The sequence below is a fragment of the Cervus elaphus genome, chromosome 19 (assembly GCF_910594005.1).
Source record: "Cervus elaphus chromosome 19, mCerEla1.1, whole genome shotgun sequence".
Taxonomy (NCBI): domain Eukaryota; kingdom Metazoa; phylum Chordata; class Mammalia; order Artiodactyla; family Cervidae; genus Cervus; species Cervus elaphus.
This window is the reverse complement of record NC_057833.1, coordinates 22067701-22090626: the sequence shown is the minus strand read 5'-3', so window position 1 is coordinate 22090626 and position 22926 is coordinate 22067701. Positions and strand designations below refer to the sequence as shown.

The following is a 22926-nucleotide window of genomic DNA, read 5'->3' as shown; positions in this document are numbered from 1 at the left end:
TTCTGAATGCCTATGCAGAAAGAATGGGAGACTCCTACACTTGCAGATTTTTCCACCCAAGTCCCCACTATAAATTATGACTTGGTTCTAATTAAAAGTGGAGTGCCTTAGTGACCTGGGCTGAACAATGTAAGAGCGAATTGAAAGCACTTCACCTTGACCGTTACTCTTAACTATGGGAACAGCAATTCACATCATTAAATTTTCATATTCCTCAATTAACTAAAAGATGTCCTGGTGTCATGAAAATTTATTTCTCTTTTCAAAAAATTTTCATGATATTTGAATATCTTTTCTCATGCAGAAATTGTAACATTTGACATTATCTTTAGACGTATTTTGCTTCCAGATGTATGGGTAGCTTTTTGTTTTCCCTATTTCTTTTTTTGTTTGTTTTTTGTTTGTTTTTTAGTACAATGTCCAAAGGAACCATTTTAATTTAATGGTTACTTAATAAAGCACAGTGTTAGAATTTAACCCCTAAGGGAACTCCTCGAGTAGATTTGGGACACTTTGGGCAAAAATCCGTCCAATTTTGTACATCTTTGTTTAAAGGATGGAAATAGTACACCATTTTAAATAATATCATGGCTTGTATTTTATTATTCAATTCCATTCACTCTAAATAGGATCAAGAAGACCTTGAGTATGCTTTAGTAATGCCATTAATTATTTTGTTCAACTGATACCAATGGATACTTGTGCTGAATCTACAGAGCTAAATAATTTACAGTCCTGACCCTCGAGAGGCTCACGCTTTGGAAATATGACCTTCTTTTGGTCTTTGGGAAAAACAAACAAAAACTAAACAGATGCACACAATCCCTTCTTGAGTCATTCCTGGTCTTCTTTCTTGTGTCCTAGAATTAAGTTTCTTGATTAATCAGTACTCATTTCCTAGCAGGTTTTCACGGACCCTAGCAACCTTCAGCGGCACATCCGCTCTCAGCACGTTGGTGCCCGGGCCCACGCGTGCCCCGAGTGTGGCAAAACGTTTGCCACTTCGTCGGGCCTCAAACAACACAAGCACATCCACAGCAGTGTGAAGCCCTTTATCTGTAAGTTTTCAACACTCCAGCCCCCTTTCCTGCATCTGTCTCTCATCCGAAAAGCTCTGTAACCAGGAGAGTGAGCCACACGTGGCCCCGAATGAGGGGGCCTCTGCATTAGCAATTCACGGTCTCATCCTGTCAGGCTGTTTTCTATGACAAGAAAATCTTTTATAACCAGATCTATGGTATTTTGCCTATGATCCCTGGGGTGTTTTCTTTTAGATGGGATCAGTAACAGGTAGAGAAAAGACACGTTAAATAATGTGAAGGAAGCCCCCCAGGTTGTGAGATTTGTCATGTTGGAAATGTGAGTGGTTTGTAAAAACAGCAAATCACAGGTACACTAGACAAAATGAAGTGAGAAAAACCTGTTCTGGGTCAGAAAGAGCTAGAAGAACCTCACCTGGCAAGTAGGTTTAGGACTGTGGGTGTGTGGTGGGGGAGGGGATGGGGCAAATAAAAGACCCTTTAATCTACCCTTTGTGGCTGATCATAGGTTGCAGATCAGTAGGTCTCCGTTACTTGAAAAGCAGAACACTTTTACTTTGATGCCAGACACGCTGCGTCTCTAACCCCATGCACTCAAGCAAATTTACAGTGTATTTCCAGGGGACGTTCAATCTGACCGCCTACCTAGAATATCCCTGTAACCAAGGGCTTCAGGACAGGTCCACCTCAGCCCTCTTTTGCTTCTTCTCTTGTCCACCCACCCCTGTTTTCTGTATTGTGCTGAAATGTTTCATATGGAAAATCAGTTGTTCTCAGTCCATCTGGGCAAGAACTCTGGGCTTCTCCATGGCTCAGCGGGGCATATAAACACAGTGAGTCACTGGGCTCTGTCACAAACTTCGAGACAGATTTTGGATCCAGATAAGCACAGAATTGGATGAAGCATACTCAGGAGTTGGCAAATCCTCTGACTTGGGAATCCTTGCAAAACAGTTTTTCTGACAGCTACTTTTTTTTTTCTGACAGCTACTTGATGGTTTGTAGTAGGTATATGAGACACTACTACAGGACCTGATGGAAAAAAACCTAGTTTTCAGTGCCAACATGGAGATGCCAGAGACTAACACGCCTCCTTTTTACCTTTGCATGGCTCTCTTTTATGTTTCCAAGCCCGACGAGAGCTTTTCTTTCCCTTTCCAGCTTACTCTAGCATCCCGTTTTGCTCATATGTTCTTCTGTTCCCTGGGTGGATTGAAAAGGACTAGCAGAGAAACAAAAGGGTGCTCTAGTCTCTCTTGAGGAAGCTCTGTTGAAAGTCATGGGAAATAAAATATACACTGGAAATTTTAGACTTCTTGTCTCAAAAAGACATTCCTGACTCTAGGTCGTAATGCCCTAAAAATGTACTTACAAGTACTACAGGCATACATAATTCATTTATTTCTGATTTTTCAGAAATACATTTTGAGACATGTATGTTTTGGTGGGAAATAGAGAGGAATTGATCACACAAATTATCATCACCCATTTAATGCTTTCACTACTATTTAAAAGTCAGAAAATAGAAATTCCTATCATCTAAGATTCTGGGATCTGGAATTTTAATTGTGTTGAAGTCCAGTGTTTCACTTTAAAACACGATAGGGTATCCTTTCCCAATCAGATTGTGCAGACCTATTTCCCATGACTGTATTTTCAGTAATTATTGGTAAATTTAAATAGCAGATGGCATTCTTCAAATATAAAATCTGACAGAGGACCATGGGGTAATTATGAATAATAGCCGTGTAATTTCAGAACAAAAGAGGAGTTGGTGTGGAGACTTTGGAGTGGAGGAGGTTCACCTAGAGTTGATATCTGTTTCTCACCAGAAGGCCACACACCACGCTTTACCCCCACTGGTGTGTTTATGGCAACTGTCTCTTATTACAGTGCGCCGCCAAGCTTGAGCCCAGAGTCACCAGCGCTAAGATAATTACTCACTGCCTTTACAGAAACCTCCAGCCTTCCCAAATAGAAACCACATGCTCTAATAGGCTGAATATATTCAAAATACCTCTTAATTTGTTTAATAAGTAGAAAAATGCAATGTTAACTGCTGACTAATTCCTTATTATTGAGAAAATTACAGTACAGCCTAGACTTCAGCATCAGTTGAGCCCCTTACCTGCAGGCTTGGTGGTTTGTGGTGGGCCAGGTTGGGCCTTCAAGTGAGAAAAACAAAGCCTCTGCCGATGGAGACAGCCCACATTCTAAGTTTTGGAGACCTGATACAAATACTGTTTGGCAGTGTGAGAGAGCCTCCAACCAGGAAAGTCAGACACACCTTTTGTTACTCCCATATAGAGGAACTCTTGATTTTCTGAAACCTCTCCCGCTGTTAGAAAGAAGTGTAGAGAGCAATATTTCTTTGCCAAAATATTACAAACCTTTCAAAACCTTACACCTTGTTTGAACACCCATCGGGCTATTTTCTCAATGACTTTTAATGGCCCAGAGGAGGGGTGTCACTTTTGTAATGAGTGCACGTTTAGAATTCCATCAACATTTTATTTACTATTTCTTGTTATTTCTCATAGCTGAATTAGTATAACTAGTGAAAGTCTCATGTTTCTACCCTCTAGTTCATATGGTTTTAATTATTATATCAAAGAATTTCAATAGTATGTGTATTTATTGTATATGGTTAACTAGTATATCTTTTTAAAGCAGACTCTGTTGAATATTCCAATAGAATGACTTGAAAAGAAATAACTCACGTTTTCTCTTCCCGTTAAAATGCATGTTTTAGACTCTACAGTGTCATGAATCATCCCACAGCTGAAAGCTCCTGTAATGTTACTAAGCACAATTGATATGTGTAGCAATGCATTTTAATCGTTAGTAGTAAAAGAAATAGATATGGAATCACTTGGTACTTCCTGTTTGGTGGTGTGGGGGATAATCGAAGTTCCGGATGAATTTTGCATGACTGAAGGTTCATAAAATCTTCTTTGAATATTTTTTTTTTTTAGTTGTTATTGTTTTGACTTAGGAGTTTAAAGGCAGTCATCACATGAAAGAAAGAAATGTTGCGTTTTATCTTCAATTTGATTTCTTATATTTGTTTCAACAATTATTAACAAGGCATATCATGTTTCTGCATGGATTAACACGCACAGAAGCATGAAAGTAAGCTCACACGTGAAGGGGACTCATCTTTAGTAAAGTAACGTAAAAATGTGATGCTTGGAAAATGGATACTATAATCTTGCCAGACGTGGAATGAGTGGGATTCCTACATAGCAAAGGAGCTATTAAGGGTCAAGGAGTTTGGTCTTAAAATATACTTAGATCTGTTCAGACATATATGAGGAAGAAGATGTTCTACTTTTTTGGCAAATTCTGGGGGAAGAGGGTTATTTCCAGCCGCACCCACTACTGTACCCTGACTGGATTCGAGCATTCCATGCACTCTCCCCTGCTTGCCGTAGCTGGCAGTACCGCATACAAGTCAAGCCCCAAGATAACCCGAGAAGATATGACAACAAGTGGACATGTTTCCCAAGGACGGGGTTTCATAAATGCAGGAAGGTTAGCACAACCACTGGTGTGAGGGGAAGTCAGAGGACGTGCTCATAGTTCATGGGAACCAGCAATGCAGGATGGGCTACATTCAATTTAGTTTCCTTTGCAGGCTTAAAATAGCGCCATTGTAAATTATGTCAGTCTTTCTCAAATCATGAAAATGATTGTTAAAAATGCCTCAGAATACACAATGTGCATTGTTGTGTGGCTTTGATGTGTGAATGATGAGAGCATATGATATAATACAAATTAAATAATGGTAGAGCAGTCACAGGCTTTTTCCCCGAGGGAAGAGGGAATAAAGGTGAAGTTTCTGGGGGAGGGGAAGGCTGTTTCTTTTGTGTTGGTGCTTACAATATAGAAATCTATAAATGGTCTAAAATTTTAAAGGGATTCCTGTTCTGTTTCATGTTTAGCAGATCTTAAGAATTTATGTTGTAAAGATTCTGATGGTGTCGTCATTGGGTTGGGAAATTAGTGCATGCTGGAATTTGACTTTTTAATAAATATTTGAATACACAAATATGATGCAAAATATGATGTAGTGGGGGTGACAAATATTTATATATATTTATATGAAATATTTGTGCTGTCTCAAGACATTTGTCAGGTTGGATGCCTTGCTTTGGAATCTAGTGAAATGGGGTTTTCTGTGTTTGGAGCACCACTTTGGTGCCTCCAACGTCTTTTCCTGGCTTCCTAATTGAAATTTGGGGTAAACCACTTGTGATACTTGCTAAATTCAGAAGCAATTGCCATAAAGCCTGAGATTCTTTTTTGTTGTTTGCACACAGGTGAGGTCTGCCATAAATCCTATACTCAGTTTTCAAACCTTTGTCGTCATAAGCGCATGCATGCTGATTGCAGAACCCAAATCAAGTGCAAAGACTGTGGACAAATGTTCAGCACTACGTCTTCCTTAAATAAACACAGGAGGTTTTGTGAGGGCAAGAACCATTTTGCGGCAGGTGGATTTTTTGGCCAAGGCATTTCACTTCCTGGAACCCCAGCTATGGATAAAACGTCCATGGTTAATATGAGTCATGCCAACCCGGGCCTTGCTGACTATTTTGGCGCCAATAGGCATCCTGCTGGTCTTACCTTTCCAACAGCTCCTGGATTTTCTTTTAGCTTCCCTGGTCTATTTCCTTCCGGCTTGTACCACAGGCCTCCTTTGATACCTGCTAGTTCTCCTGTTAAAGGACTGTCAAGTACTGAACAGACAAACAAAAGTCAAAGTCCCCTCATGACACATCCTCAGATACTACCAGCCACACAGGATATTTTGAAGGCACTATCTAAACACCCACCTCTAGGGGACAATAAGCCAGTGGAGCTCCAGCCCGAGAGGTCCTCTGAAGAGAGGCCCCTTGAGAAAATCAGTGACCAGTCAGAGAGTAGTGACCTTGATGATGTCAGTACGCCAAGTGGCAGTGACCTGGAAACAACCTCGGGCTCTGATCTGGAAAGTGACATTGAAAGTGATAAAGAGAAATTTAAAGAAAATGGTAAAATGTTCAAAGACAAAGTAAGCCCTCTTCAGAATCTGGCTTCAATACATAATAAGAAAGAATACAGCAATCATTCCATTTTCTCACCATCTTTAGAGGAGCAGACTGCGGTGTCAGGAGCTGTGAATGATTCTATAAAGGCTATTGCTTCTATTGCTGAAAAATACTTTGGTTCAACAGGACTGGTGGGGCTGCAAGACAAAAAAGTTGGAGCTTTACCTTACCCTTCCATGTTTCCCCTCCCATTTTTTCCAGCATTCTCTCAATCAATGTACCCATTTCCTGATAGAGACTTGAGATCGTTACCTTTGAAAATGGAGCCCCAATCACCAAGTGAAGTAAAGAAACTGCAGAAGGGAAGCTCTGAGTCTCCCTTTGATCTCACCACTAAACGCAAGGACGAGAAGCCCTTAACCCCAGTACCTGCCAAGCCTTCGGCGACCCCGGCTGCAAGCCAAGACCAGCCCCTGGATCTAAGTATGGGCAGTAGAAGCAGAGCCAGTGGGACCAAGCTGACTGAGCCTCGTAAAAACCACGTGTTTGGGGAGAAGAAAGGAGGCAACATTGAACCAAGACCAGCATCCGATGGTTCCCTACAGCATGCTAGACCCACTCCTTTCTTTATGGACCCCATTTACAGGTAAGGGAGGCTGGGAGACCGCTAAGTGTGGACGGACACACAAAAGGTAGTTTTTATACGCTAAAGTTACGACTTTCAACAAACCATTTTTTATTATTGTTATAAAACCGAGTAAAGTTGTTTGATCTGGTGAATTCATTTTTTATTCAGAAAGTCAACTCATTAGCTTTGGACTTATTTTTGGATGTCTCCGAACTTGGGGTTTTGGAATAGACCCATGGAGTTCTTTCCCTTGACAATAAATTTATTTTTAAACACATTATTTTTTTTAAGTGGAAAATATGGGAAAGCCATATTTAAAGCAAGTTGTCAAGTGGCGGAAGAATGAGGCTCCTGAAGGATTAATGCAAATATGTGTGGGTACTTAAATGGGTCAGGTTATTTGGAATGAAATGGGACAGAGCTAGAGTTTATTCTTTATTAACCTACCAACACAAACCTTAATAAGTGCTGGTCCGATTCTGTTTCTAAGTAAATCTGTTAGAAGCCCCATGTAAATGAAATATTGATCACAAAAATGCTTTGTAAATGATGTTAATGATCGGCTTAAAAACACATCTGTGTTTAATGCCTGCATTATTCAATTTCCTTTGCATCCAAAATTTTTTAGGGTGGGGAAATACATGCTTAATAAAAAGCCTCTTAGGTCCAGTTCTCAGTTAACACTGGACCATTCGGGATGATTCAGTTTTTAAATACTAGGTTTTTTCAAAGTGTACAAACAACAATAACAGTGCTTGCGATGTTTTAAATATCACTGAGCATTTTCACGTTTACTTTCTCATTCAAATCATAAACATCGTTAAGAGTTAATGGAAAATGTAGGCAATTTTTTATTGTACTTATTTAAGCCGGCAGTATTTGATATTTTTGCCTAGTTTTTTTTTTTTAAAATCAGGAGACAGTTTTGTTCAATTTCTTCATTCACAATATTTTTTTGAGCACCTATAACTTGGTAGGTACCAGAGCTGCAAACTCGTTTCACTTCAAACTCGTTTTCTACCTTTATTATGTATGTTAACCAAGAAACATTACCAGTTCATTAAGGACTACCCCTACTTGAACATGACAAGGGGCATAGAAAAGGACAAAACAAAAATGTCCCAAAGCCATCATTACCTTGCTTGGGCACTCCCCACCCCAACCCCCCACCATCCACCCAATGATTGTATTTTCTTTTATGTGGCAGTTCTTTTACAGAGAAAGAAAAAAAAGGGGGGGGGGAACCAAATCTTCCATATTTTGTGTGTAGCTTGTATATTACACATGGTCAGTAAGGTTGTATTTCTAACTCAGTGATATTTCTCAGCCCTTTGTGAAGATAATTTCTCAAGCTTTCTTTCTTAGACCCTCCCAATGGCAATGAATTTCCAGTTCATCTACATACCCCTTCCACTCTTCTCCATCATCTCCCAGCCTTCCACCTGCTTATTCTAATCTCAGTCTTCTTTCTGGTACATCAGTTTCAACTGAAGCTTTAGGCATCTCATTTCACCAAGCTCATAAAAGACCTAAACCCAGTTTTAGTGTAAGACCTGGGTTGAAATTTCAGCTTTCTCACGTCTTAAAGTCTTCTTCATCCATAAAATGGGTATAAGGGCACTGATTTCAATAAGTGAAAGAGTATATGTAAAACATAACATATATGCAGTTTCAAGAAGTCGAAGCTCCTTCTAGGCTTCCCAGGTGGCACTAGTGGTAAAGAACCTGCCTGCCAATGCAGGAGGTGCAGGTGACCCAGGTTTCATCCCTGTCAGGAGGATCCCCTGAAGGAGGGCATAGCAACCTACTCCATTATTCTTGTCCGGAGAATCCCAGGGACAGAGGAGCCCGACGGGCCACAGTCCATAGGGTTGCAAAGAGTTGGACATAACAGAAGCAACTTACCACAGAAGCTGCTTCTATTCATTCTGAAACTATTTTAAAAGTATACTTATTGAATATTTTTAAAAACGAAATCACCAACAGTTGGTGAAAGAAATTAATTCAATCCACAATGTCATTTCTTATATGCTTGATAGAAAATAGAATGATAAACCGTTCTAAAGCAGAAGAACTGTATAGATAGGTTTGATAAAGTCTTTCCTTATCTTCAAAAAGTTCTTTATCCTCTTCCTACCACCGCTCTTTCACCTACCCTGTTTATTATCAGCATCGGCTAGCGGGGTGTGTAGCAGGCTTAGAAAGTCTCCTGCTGGCATTCATAAATGTAAAAGACATAGAATGATGATTTGTGGGAGCGCCTTATTGATAGAAAACGACTTTAATTTTCAAAGTGAACCTTCTTCACTGGCTTTTGAAATCAGCCCGCATTTTTGTCTACATTTGCAGTGGAAAGGTACAAACTTGTGAGTGATGCCTCCAATTTTATGACTTCGTTTTTAACATTTCCTTCTCATTATTATTAGTATTACTACTCATTCAATAGGATTTTTCCATTTTAAAAAGGACCTTCTTTCTTTGAGCACCCAGAAGTGCCACGAGTATTCTTCAAGAACTGAAACAGATGTCTTTATATTTTTATTAGTGTGCTTCCCGGCAACCTACCATTTGCTTTATTGTTAGCTGTTTTAAATGTCAGCGATTATGCAGGGATTGATCTGTGAGACTGATTCTTCTCCAAAATCTAATTTTAACCTTTCAGAGTAGAGAAAAGAAAACTAACTGACCCACTTGAAGCTTTAAAAGAGAAATACTTGAGGCCTTCTCCAGGATTCTTATTTCACCCACAAGTAAGTATTTTGAATTTGAGACTTCAAGCTTGTAAACTAACTTGTTGATCCTGAAAAGCAGGTGCAATGAAATGAAAGAAATCTTGAGAACATTAGGATTTCCTATGACGCTGGTGTGGAAGAACACAGGAAATTCTAGCAGAATTAAAATCCAAACTTTTTAAAGAAAAAGTAGTCGATATATATATGTAAAAATAACATGGGTTCAGTGTTAAGTTATTCTCTATTAAGTACTTGCTGAGCTAAAGTGTATTTTGGAGTGAGCAAAATTCATTTAAGAAATTAAATATTGAAGTTGTCTTTCGTGTTTAAAAAATTTGCAATTGTAAGAAATGGATCACTGTGCAATTTGTCCCAAACTCATGAAGGTCATTCGTGTTCTTTTAGTGCTTAGATAAAAACAGGAAATGAGTCTACCTGACAAGTTGTTACCATAGAGGGTGAAGGAATTTATCTAGAGACCACTGGGCATTCCAGCAAAGTTCTGTAATTGCACAAGAATTCACCACAATACACAGAGCTATTTGCTGGATGGAGTTGTGTCCATTTATCAAAATACGTATAATTTCTCACTGCAAAGAAAGTACAGAGCAGTGCTATCTAATTGGTTCATCTTTATGTCCCCACGTTTTTGGTCATTAAAAAAAAAACTAGTTTACATATCAATTAAAGTGTGGAGAATTATACTGAAAGAAGGAATATATAAACATCTTGAATCTGGTTTCTTAATAATTTTTTTAAATTTACTCATTATTAAGGATACAAGCTCCTTATAAATAGTAAGCAAAACTTTTATGAAAATGTTTGACAACAGAGGTAACTGATTTGTTCTGTTCCAATATATTCAAACCAAAACTTATGCTTCTCTAATAAAATTGGTGGAAAATTCTATGCAACTTATCTTACAGAAAGCTATGAAACAAATTTAATCATCTTGGGATATGACTCTTTCCCCCACCCCTCACCCTCACCCTCTCTGCTCCTGCTTCTTTCTTCATTTTTAAAAGTACTTTCCCAAATTCTTGACAATAAAGTAGGAGAGCTGAAATACCATATTCTGGGTTGAGTGGCGAGATCTGTCATTGCTCAAAAATTCTGTTTTAACCTGAAACAATATATGATTTAGTATGAAAAGGGTTAGAAATATTCCAGTTAGTATTCATTTTGTGTAGAAAATTAAGGAATTTCTTAAATTAGTTTATGGAAAAGCAAGTCCTAAAACAGTATATGTTTATCAGGTACTTATTTTCCACATTTAGATTGATCTGAATTGCACTTGTTGGTCTCGTGGGCTAATAAACCTGAGCATAAAATGCATTTTTGTGTCAGATATACAAAAAGTGTATCTCTCTTGATAACTTTCTAATTAAATGCTTATAAAGATATTATAGTTATCCTTATAACTGTAATTAAATTTAATTTAATTACAGTTTTAATTATAATAAATCAATCTATTTTATATTCTAATTATCTTTAAAATCTAGTAACTAATCATTTCAGAATCAAGTGCTCTGGGTATGTAGTTTAAAGGAGGGAAAAAAAAATGCCAGGATTCAGTGTCTTTGAGTGACTCAATCTACCTGGCTTTTGGTTTCCTTACTTATTAGATGAAGGAGTGGGTGTAAGGTCCCTATCTTCTCTGAAATTCAAAGATTTCTAGCTAGCTAAGGCAAATTTACTGGTTCAGAAAATGGGGAGTTTTGTCTAACATCTTTACATGTGCATGCAGCTGTTGTAAATGTAGTATATGCATATTTTTAATCAAATGATATAAGAAAATCTGCTATGTTTTAATATTCACAAAATTAATGAAGGATAGCAAAAGATGAGGCATGTGTATGGAGCTTGGGAGTATAGCAATCACCCGCTCAGATCACTGAAAATATACCTATGTGAGCACAGTGGCAGAGGGTGTCCTTCCCACACCTATTTATATTCCCACACCAGAATGTCATGTCTTGTTATACAGGACTAACTATTGCTGCATGTTGCTGGAAGAACAGTACCCAATAGTGATCAGTAAAATATTTAACACATCATATGTCATGAATACTGATCAATCTGAATGGGCTCCTGCCGTTGGGGAGCTGGGTCCTGGAAGCCCTTGCTGGCCAACTGTTCGTGCTTTGCTGCTGGCTGGCGGGCTGTCTGAAGGGTGTTTTGGGAGGAGGCCGGGGCAGCAGGAGGACATCAGGGTAGTTGGGGCAAAGGCTATTTATGAATGACGACAGAAATATTTCATTATTTTGATAACTAACCGTTGTGGCTGTTTTTGTGTGTAATGGCTGTATGTCACTTTAGGGCATAAAGAGTGTCACCTGAGAGATGTTCAGGGCCCTGAATTTTCGTCAAGCCTCCAGAGCAGTCTGTCCTTTCAGACTTTAGGCTTCCCTGATGGTTTAGCAGATCCACCTGCAATGCAGGAGACAAAGGAGACTCAGGTTCGATCCCTGGGTTGGGAACATCCCCTGGAGTAGGAAATTGAAACCCACTCCAGTATTCTTGCCTGGAAAATCCCATGGACAGAGGAGCCTGGTGGGCTACAGTCCGTGGAGCTGCAGAGTCAGACGTGACTGAGCACACACACGAGGACTGTTCTTTCAGAAACTCTGCCTCATATGTTCGGAAGTTTCAGCAGAACTTTTTTTTGTTCTTTCTAGTACTTTATCAATTCCATCACAGCCTCAAGATCCACCTTCCCACAAACAAATAAACAAACAAATGAAAACAAAGGGAAACTGCCTAGGATTTGGGGCCAGAAATAACTGCTTTAGAACAGGCTTTACTACTTATTAGCAGAAATGCTTCAAGTGTGAGCCATGTAGTTCATCTCTCTGAGCCTTCTGTATCAGTGTAATGCGTTTACCCCTTCCAGCCTTACTAGGGGCAGCTGAAAGGATCAGTGCTCACATACATGACATGTTTAGCACTGTGCTTGGCATGTGGAAGGATCTAGAGGTGGAAAAGCTCTCTTTATCATTGGATGCAGAAGTATTCTGTTTTGACTATGAAGGAGTACCCGTAAAATACCCTCCTGCCATCCCCTGAACCCAGTTTCTTTGGTAGAGATACATCAAGTATCTAGAAATACCTGGAAGGATGTTTGCTGTGTTTTTGGTGCTGTCTTGGACACCAAAGCATGCCACCAAAATGAAAGGACTTGCCTCCTCTGCACCCAGGGCTTGCCATCGTTTTGTAGGTAGATAAGTGCTCGGTTAAGACCATTCACAACTTCATTTTTCATTTAAAGTATTTTGGAGCAAATCACATCGTCCCTCTGGGGCTTCTATATCCTCATCTTCAGAGTAAGAATAATGGTATTTATCTCAGGGTTATCTACCTCTATCTATTTCTTAGGGTTGTTATCATAATTAAAAGGAGACCACATGTTTTCCATGCTTTAGGGAAAACCTATAAAAGATAGATATGTAAATGCTTTGTAGTGGTATTCTCTGATTGTAAAAATTTTACTATTTCTGTATGTCTTTATATTCTGTCCTGCCTTGCCCCCACCGGCCCCCGCTTGCCTACCCTGTACATAGTTACTAATCAATGAAAGTTGGCACTCCACTCAGATGGTAAAGAATCTGCCTCCAATGCAGAAGACCAGCGTTTGATCCCTGGGTTGGAAGATCCCCAGGAGAAGGGAATGGCAACCCACTTCAGTATTCTTGCCTGGAAAATCCTAAGCACAGAGGAGCCTGGCAGGCTACAGTCCATGGGGTCGCAAAGAGTCGGACAAGACTGAGCAACTAACGCTTTGATTTTCACTTATCCAAATAAATTGGATATTTATTAAATTTTATTGGAAATAAATTATTAGGCTATTTTACTGCCTTTTAGAAGAAAATATGTATTTTTAAAATCCTTGACAAAAATACAGAAAACATATAGGAACATATACATCAGAATCAAAAGATAAATACTGGCTTTATCATTCTCAGGGTCTAAATTCCTCTCAGTTCAATTCTTAGAGAAGTACGTTTGCTCTGTCAGGCCACTAGAGCACTATTTCACTTTCTATTTTTCTCTTATAAATAAGTTAGTTTAACATAAGGCTGAAATAAGTAGTATAGGGTTTCTCTCTGACTATGTGCTTGAAAATTACATTTTGGAGTCTTAGATTATAATTTTGAAAAGAAGATGACAGCCACAGGAGGTGAGATGGAGGAAATGATATTACCCTGTGATCTTTGGAATGTCCATTTCATTGGGTACTTTGCATTTTGGGTACCTTGCATTCACATTGACAGCTCATTTGAATTGCCATAGAAATCACTTGGCAATTATACTAGTATAAGACTGGCGATAAATTATACCTTTGTTTGATTTTCCTATACTTTAAATATTATTTTTAGTTACTTATATATTTCAATTTCAGATGTTTGGCTTTGTGTTAATCCACAACGGAAACCCTATTTTACTTACATTTCTGTGCTTTATTCATTCTTTTTTTATTTTCTTCATTTTAAAGTGTCTTCACTTTCTTCATTTAAAGTGTCTACTTGTTACAGTATTCCAAAGAACTGGGAAAAAGACCGAGGTCTTTTCCCAAGTTCTCATGTGTATATTGATGTGAAAATCACGTAAGTCTTTTGCCCTTCGTCTTTCCTTTGCTTTCAACAAGTGTTTCTTGTGTTAGATTTCTTCTGTGGTAAACCTTTCATCCTTAAAAACTGTGTATATTCCTTATTGAAGATACTGTAACCTAAGAAAGCAAGATATATCCCCTTTAAACAAGTAACCTAAGAAAGCATGGTATATCCCCTTTAAACAAGCAACATGATGTTTTTAAAGCTATAACATTTGTGTTTCCTGGTAGAGCTTCTATTGGGTTAACCAAAAAGTTCATTCATATTTTTACATACGATCTTACAGAAAAACCTAATCAAACTTTTTGGCCAACCCAGTAATTCACTGACATTTTCACCCGTGAGTCTTGTCATAAATTGTCACAAATATCTAAACATTTGTAGTTCTTTTCATTAATATTCTTCGGAGTTCAGACTGCTGATGGTCCCATGTTAATAGAAACCAGTTTATTTCTAAGTACACTACCTTTCTGTTACTCAGAGATTCACATTTGAGTGAGTATTTATTTTCTTTGTCATTAATGCTATAAAAATATAAGAGACTAGATTTTTTTGCAGGAAATTGCTTAAATTTTAGTTATTAAAGTAAAATTTAGGAATCTTGTTTTGCAGTCAGTAGAAACAAATGAAAAGGAAGTCATCTATTTTGCTAAGATTTGGTAGTAAGTAGTATTTAGCTTTCTTGGGAAAAAGAACATTCTGGTTTATAACCTTGATTCTTAAAATTTAATTGAGGTAAATAAAGAAAACTCAGTGTTATAAAAATATTCATTACCAAGGCTTTTACTCAAGGTATAGTTATATGATAAGCAAAAATTACTTAGTATAAATGTTAATTTCTCAAAGGATAGATTGCAATAAAGATACCTATACAGAAGTAATTTTTTTGTTTTTGTTTCAATTTTGCTCCCAGTTCCAACTGCCTGATCAGAGAACTTGGGTAAGTTTTCTATTTATATTTTTGACTAAAATAATGTAGCATTAAAAGGAAAACAACTAATATTATAAATTGCCATAGAGAGATCTCTGAGCCCTTTTCCTTTAATGATAGAGCTTTAGCAGATAGATTTTCATCTTTGTCAAGCTGCAAGATACTTTCAGTTTCAGTTGGACATTTAGTGTCTATAAATTGTTTACAGAAAGTTTATTCTCTAAATCTAACCCATTCCATAGTAATTGTACCTTGATGTAGAACTCTTTCTGAGTACTTGGGAGCATCTGTTAATAGGGATTTCAAGATGGATCACTAAGTGGAAACAATAATTATTTGGGGGAGCCTGTACCAGCATGTTAAAGATGTTTATGATAAAGCCTTAAAAAAGGATAAAACCTGAACTTATATGTAGACCCTAGTTGACATTGTAATTCACATCCCATATAACCCAGGGCAGAACTTGGTTCTGGCTGTGTGGATTCACAATACTAAATGTTTAAAAATCTTTATCTATCTAAAGAATATATCTTTTAGCGTTGGGGCCCACTTCTTCAGGCTTCCTGGTGGCTCAGCAGTATAAAATCTGCCTGCCAGTGCAGGAGACGTGGGTTCGATCCCTGAGTCTGGACGATCCCCTGGAAAAGGAAGTGGCAACTCACTCCAAAATATTCCTGCCTGGGAAATCCCATGGACAGAGGAACCTGGTGGGCTATAGTCCATGGTGTCTCAAAGAGTCAGACATGACTTAGTGACTCAACAATACCAACAACCCGCTTCCTCAACTTTCTTTTTAAATTGTTAAAAATTTTTATTGGAGTACAGTTGATTTATAGTCTTGTTAGTTTCAGACGTCCAGCATAGTGAATCAGATATACATACATATATATCCACTCTTTGTTTTTAGATTATTTTCTCATATAGGCCCTTATAGAGTGTTTAGAGTTCCTTGTGCTATACAATAGGTTCTTATTAATTATTTATTTTATATAGTAGTATGTATATGTCAATCCCAATTTCCCTATTTATCCTTCCCCTCAACTTTCAATTAATATTTCCAGATACAGTAAGTTGACATCACTAGGAGACAGCTTTACTATTTATTTATGTTTCACCCCTAAATAAACCTTGAGACAATGAAAATGTATATAAATAGCATGTATTACAAAATTTCCTCTAAGTGTATATATTTTTACTCTTTTATTCTCCTCTTCCCTCAGAATTATACTGATTTTAAAGTATGGATGAAATCTTGAAAAGTAGTTCAATTTTTCCTTAGTCACCATAACATTACATATAAATTATTTTAAATTAGAACACTTTGGCACTTACCTATTTCCTCTATCTGATGTTAGTTTTCCTTTACCAGAAATTCTTCCATTTATTCCTTCTGTGGAATATGTGAAGAATTGTGGATTTTTCTCATCCTATCAACTTTTAAGGTTTAAGTTCACTTATTTCCACAGTATAAGAGCAAAGAGACAGAGGCTTCCTTGTTAGGCAAAATTGTGTAGTAGACAGCATTGTTCTTTGGTTATCCTGTCTTATTATTTCTAGTGTTTTTCGGTCTTCCTTCCCTGGCAAGGGTTTGTCTTAAATATCGAGCTGCATTGTCTTCGTTCTTTCTAATGCTGACTTTTACTTGATGGTAGCTTTGCTGCTAGCTGCTTCGAGAATAAGGTGTTGTCTCCTGTACAAATGGCCCGTGCTGCTACAACTTACAAAGACAGTTCAGATTTTAAGTTAAATGCCTTTTCCTGATAATGCAATGGTATAGCAACTGCCATGACAATGCTTTGGAAACACTCCCACTCTTTAAATCACAGATTTTGCAGAGCAGTAATTTATATTTTTATTATAAAATGGGTATTAGTGGGAAGTATTAAATATTAAATTTTATAATTTTTAGTGGTTGAAAGCTATAATTTTATAATCATGACTGCAGAATATGATACATGGAATGAGACAACCATAAAATATGGATACTTATTTCTCCCCCAAATGGCCATGATTTTAAGATTTCCCAAGATTATCAAGTGAATAAATATAGAAAACTACCAAATCTACAAACTTTCCCATCATAAGTTATTTATGAAAAGTTAGTTGTTTTATGATAAAGGCATGTGTACTCTAATTTGTGAAACATTAGGTCACATAATTCATGGTGCCATTGGACATATCATTTTGTATAATCAGATTGTCACTTTAATAGTTTTAATGAGAAACTTCTTTATGTCATCAATTATTGGCTGCCTGATAAAAAAATGTTAAGCTAAGTGCTTCGGACCCAGTTGATGTTATCTTGCCTGCTGAAATGTTTTTACAAAAATGAACTATTTGACAAGGGAGATAGTTACATTTTTGGTAGAAGCTAGGGAATTGTGTCTAAATACTAGTTTGCGTCAGTTTAAAGTTAATAGCCTCTTGGGAACTGAAAGGGGGGGAAATGACTTCCTTTTCCAGACATCTGGCTGCAGATACCATCAACAACTATAATATATGTAAATAAAAATCACTGTTCTATAGGGAAAAAAACCTGTCATTTACTGATTGGAGATTAGTCAATGACATTGATAGGATATAGGGCAATATCTTTCTAAAAATATGATCCAATTTTTGCCTCCCTTTTTCCCCTTATTTTCAGCAAATTTCCTGTTCATTGTAGTACGTGTTGTCCCCTTCATTTTTATTTTCATAATTGAGAAGTAATTGTAGCTAAATTGTTTCATTTATCTCAATTCATCCTGATTTTTTAAAATACCAAGTCAGACTTTAAAGTGAATGTCAAAACTTACTACATCTACAAAATGAATGTTTTTCCAAGAGGAGTATCATGTAAGTCAGTCTAGATAGCTAGAGGAAGTTGAGGTTTTGACCAATACCCTAGATAAAGCTCTTCTTAATCCCAAGATATGGAGTAGGACTGATTGTTGATCACAGAATGGGTAAACTACCCCAACTAGCAGATGCCTAAGTCACTTATTCTTTTTTAAATTAATTTTATTGGAGTATAGTTGACTTACAATGTTGTGTTAGTTTCAGGTGTATAGCAAAGTGAATCAGTTATACATATACATGTATCTACTCTTTTTCAGATTCTTTTCCCATATAGGTTATTAAAGAGTATTGAGTAGAGTTCCTTGTGCTATATAGTAGGTTTGTATTACTTATATCTTTTATACATAGTAGTGTGTATTTGTCCAAGTTACTTCTATATGTCCTGATGGATAAATTTATTTTTTTCAGCTGATGTTAAGTACATGAGAGCTAATGTTAGGAAGATGAAAGAGAGGATTCAGTGATGGCTTTTATGTTGCTTTGGTGGTTACTAACTGGAAAGAAAGTGGGTGGGTGTGTGTCTTCATGTGTGGTGTTAACAGTTACCCTCAGCTCACTTCCCATCTTTCTCCTCTGCTTCTTCCCCACTCCAATTTAATCTTCTTTTCATTTGACACCAGAAGCCAGAGGTGGAGGTGGCTTGTAGAGGAGGCACCTGAGTAACCACTATTCTTTTTCTTGTTATCCTTAAGAATACTGTTACTTAGTCAAGTCCATAATATATTTTTTTTTATTTCTTGATGCTTTCCCAAGTTGAAACAGTTTGAGGTAAAGTAATCACAGTGATCTTTCTTCAAAAGGAGCTATTAGTAGCTCCTAAAGCAAGACACATTTCTCAACAGCCAATTGCTGTTAAATAACTTGAAGGACTTACAGTTTATATGTGCTCGAGATAAAAGCCGAGAATAATAGCAGTCATGAGTAAGCTATTTTCCATATAAAAGGAAAGTGTTTCTGAAAGATGTATTGCCACAGGAATCTGTGTGTCAGCAGGGCGGACACTCAAATGATTTAAAACCACTAGATAATGAAACTTTACTCAAATATTAAATGTACATAAATAAAACATTTATAATCATCACCCTCGCACTTACTATTCTTCCCCATAAATGTATGCGATCATGACCCTTACCCTTGCTTGTTACTGTTAATCAGCTTGAAGGCCAGAGGTCATTTCTCACTCAGACAATTTATTCCATGGAGGGTGGATTATCAAAATGATTTTCTGAGAAGAACAATTAGAAGGAATAAATGCAAATAAAATAGTATCATAAAATATTTCTAGATTGATTTTTAATAAATAAAATCCAAAGTAATATGAAAATGCTAATGCTCTGGCTAGAGGGGAATAATGACCATATTCTGTAGGGACAGAGTTTCCGCCAACCTCTCTGAGCAGCATCATCATTCCATATCTCTGCCCTGTGATCAGTATGTGTCAGAATCCTTCATAGTGACAAATGTGCTGTCCACTTGCATCTGTGGAGAATGTTTTAGCAGCTGAGTGATTATGAATCAAACCTCTGAGCTTACAGCCCCTACCGCCTCCCAATGCATTCACATTTGTCGTCTGACAAGTAAATGTATCTTGACTTTCCTCTGAGAATTTTTTTGCACCGTGTTTGATGAAAGACATTTGGCAAATTGGCAGTGGTACCCTGTACGTTGCAATTTGTAGCTTGCATTAGGAGTCCGGGCATGAAATGAGAGGGCAGACTCCAGGATAAAGGGAAAAGAAAGAAAGCTAACTACAATATGAATAGTCATTTGAAAAATTAAGCATACAATATTCCCTTTGTAAGAAGGGAATCATGTTTAGGCCATTCACTTAAGATTTTGCTCTAGTTTTAGAAGTCAGTAGTATTCTGTCCAGCCATGTGTCCGTGCAATATAAATTTTATTAATTATCCTTTTGAGTACAAATTGTTGCCTTTTATTTTTAACCTGAGCTCAAAATAAATTAGGCCTCCAACTCTGTCTTGCCATCTTATCAGCAGAAGTATCATTTTCTTGAATTGATCAGTTGCTTGAATGTACAGTTTTTACCATTTTTAATCCTTGCATGAAGTCTTCTGGTCTACTGCCCTAGCCTTTGGAGAAACATACAGAGTGCATACAAAATAGAAACACCTTTTAAATGGCTCTCTGAGTTCTCCAGTGGCAGAGTGCCCTGAGAACCAAATAAACAATGGATGAGTTGATTTTACAAGATGGCCTGGGAGTTTGCTTTTTCTACTTACAAATTCAGTAGTAAGCAGCTTCCAAATAAAATGTGAGCATGGAAGAAACATTTTAGGAGGCTTGAAAGAAAGGAGAGTCTATCTAACTATAGACAGTAAGAATCAAGCTAACTTTGAAAGTAAATACCACCTTCTGATTATGACTCTGTCAAATATGTGTGCAGATAGACAAAAAGTTGGAGATTATAAGCACAATAAATTAGGTTATTTGAGGAGAAGAACTAGGCAGGATACTTTTTCTATGATAATACTGCCCCTAGAGTGTGGTCATGCCAATGTAATAGGAAGTTACGATAATATATCATGAAGTGTCATTTCAACTCAATCCTTTTTCAGGACAAACTAATATTTTACCAAAATTCTTTGTGTGTGATCCCACTTAAAAATCTAGTATATTGATATTAATTTAACATAAAGTACATCTTACACACTTAATTTTTTCTTTCTGCATTACATACATTTGGCTACATCAGCCAACTTTGGAACAGCTGCTGTTTTTCATGCTTTTAGTTTTTCTCATGGGACTTCCTAGTTCCTATGGTTTTTATTACTTAGGCAAGGCATACAGAATCTTTTCCTATAATTTCCAGTTTACTATTTTTTACTGTATATTTTAGTTGGTCAGCTTGCAGGCCAAGAAGATGGTGGACTCATGTCCCAAAGAACCATCTTGCCAGATTTAGAATTCAGACTTCTTTTGTTCTAAAAGGGGAGGGGTAGAGTCAAACATCTCCTGGTTCTGGTCAGCCTCCGGAGAGGATGTGTTAATTTCTTCCTTCCTGCAGTCTTTCACAGGTGGGCCTAGTGAATAGCATGATACTAATGCTGTCTCTTAATTTAATAAAATCTGTAACTTGGTTTTGTTATCTCACGTATCTCATTGCTCTATTGTATATCAAATTATTGCAAAGTGATCTGATGAAGGTTTTATGGAAAAGTTCATGTGACATTGTGTACGCTTGGTTCTACCTTTGTTATCTTTAAAGTCAATGAATTCTCTCATTTGTTTAATATTGGGACACTATAATCTCTTTCTACAGCCCCTGCATTCAGGAGATTTGATGCTTCCCTTTTATTAATAATGATTTCTTAGTTTGCTAGAGATGATTGCAGCAGAAAAGATCTCTGCCCTGTTCTTCATGGTCTTATGCTTTTGCCTTTCAGATGTCGGCTATTGAAAACATGGCAGAGAAGTTGGAGAGCTTCAGTGCCCTGAAACCAGAGGCCAGTGAACTTCTACAGTCGGTTCCCTCCATGTTCAACTTCAGAGCTCCTCCCAACGCCCTGCCAGAGAACCTCCTGCGGAAAGGAAAGGAACGCTATACCTGCAGGTAACTGCAAAGTTAATCATGATTGGCTTCCCAAAAATCTCCCCTCTGATTTCAAAAGGCCATGCTGTTTGTTTTGGAAATTATTCTTGATTGGATGATTAATAGCAACCATGATAGATTTCAAGCACTTTAACGTACTCTTTATTTAGTAAGATATAAAAATAGTGGTTTAAAAGATTATTATTAAATGAAAATTTTAACACAGGCCTTTTGGTTGTGATAAATGAGATTGGAAATGGTCCAAATGCTATCTGTTTCACTTTGATATTTATGAATTTTCTTTCACAGTTAATTATTTTCATCCAAAGGTATAATACTACTGTCCTCAAGCATATATTTATTAATTGTCATGGTATTTAAGAATAAGGCTCTTAATGAAGGACAAATAAGGTCAATAAGTGAGAAAACTAGTTAATAAGTGCCTTCTTACTCATCAGTAGTATAGTAAAGCTTTTATTTGTTTCTGTTTTCTTTTTTAAAAATAAATCATGCTTATCATTTCTGAATTGTCTCAGAAATTTGTGGCATCTGACTCAGGCATATCAATTTATCTGCTATTTGGAAAATGTGTTCCTTTCTTTCCAGAAAAGCTTTTACAGGAACATACCTTGATGGATGAGGTCTTAGAATCTTGTCTGATCTGATACCACTCAATGTACAGAGTTGTCACTATGGCTAACATGTAAAATGAGTTAAAACATTTGAATCTGTTTATATCAACCCAGAACCAAAGACTCCTGTCATTTTTTTTATCTCCATGTCTGGTTTAGTTTTTCAAATGTTAAGATACAGAGTTAATAAAAGAGGTACATGGAGGGGGTCATCAAAACTCAAGTCTATTTTCATAAACTGCTTGCTTACGCATGAGCAAATTCAACCGGACTGGGTCTCATAAGGCAGCCTTTATTTATAGAGTTATTTATATCTGTAGAATGACTTTGTTGCAAATTTTAAATAACAAAGACATGCAAGATTAATTAAGTCAGAAATAAGCTTCTGGCTTCTAAGCAGCTTGAGTGAAATATAGGCAATTGTGCTAACTTTTCTCTTGTAAATATCTTTTCATAACAGATACTGTGGTAAGATTTTTCCAAGATCTGCGAACCTAACACGGCACTTGAGAACCCACACAGGAGAACAGCCTTATAGGTTTGACAATGATTTTTACTAAATATCTTGATAACTGTTGCAGTAAATTGGACTTATTGCCACAATTTTAAAAGAGCTACTTTTGTTCATGTCTGAGCATATGTCTGTTCAATTTTGGTTCAAAGAAGAATTAACTAATGGCTGGGATTAAAATTTAGAAGAGTCCTACTAATTTCTTGAATCGTCTTCTTATGTCTCAATTTAAAAGTTCTAGCAGTGTCTAGAATAGAAGAAGCTTTTAAGAACTGTTAGTCATTTTTAAAATTAAGTGTTCTCTCTCCTCAATGATTCATGCTATTTTAATTGACAATAATCATAACCTTGTAGTCTCCCTTTTCCAAGCCTTAAATCTCTGCTAAGAGTTAACAACCCAGATATATCTTAGTTTTCCTAA

The 22926-nt window shown here is 37.0% G+C and overlaps 1 protein-coding gene across 12 annotated transcripts in view; it reads left to right on the top strand.

Moving 5' to 3' along the window:
* MECOM (MDS1 and EVI1 complex locus) overlaps positions 1 to 22926 on the top strand; it is a 610388-nt gene that overhangs the window by 570438 nt on the left and 17024 nt on the right. For 6 of the 12 annotated variants that reach the window (XM_043875353.1, XM_043875346.1, XM_043875354.1 and 3 more), the window contains 6 exons: positions 902 to 1058; positions 5363 to 6719; positions 9364 to 9451; positions 14957 to 14983; positions 21217 to 21383; positions 22455 to 22532. In XM_043875353.1, coding sequence (XP_043731288.1) covers positions 902 to 1058; positions 5363 to 6719; positions 9364 to 9451; positions 14957 to 14983; positions 21217 to 21383; positions 22455 to 22532 — 1874 coding nt within the window. The remainder of the gene's footprint in view (positions 1 to 901; positions 1059 to 5362; positions 6720 to 9363; positions 9452 to 14956; positions 14984 to 21216; positions 21384 to 22454; positions 22533 to 22926) is intronic. The other 6 variants (XM_043875347.1, XM_043875351.1, XM_043875349.1 and 3 more) reach the window with 4 other exon arrangements.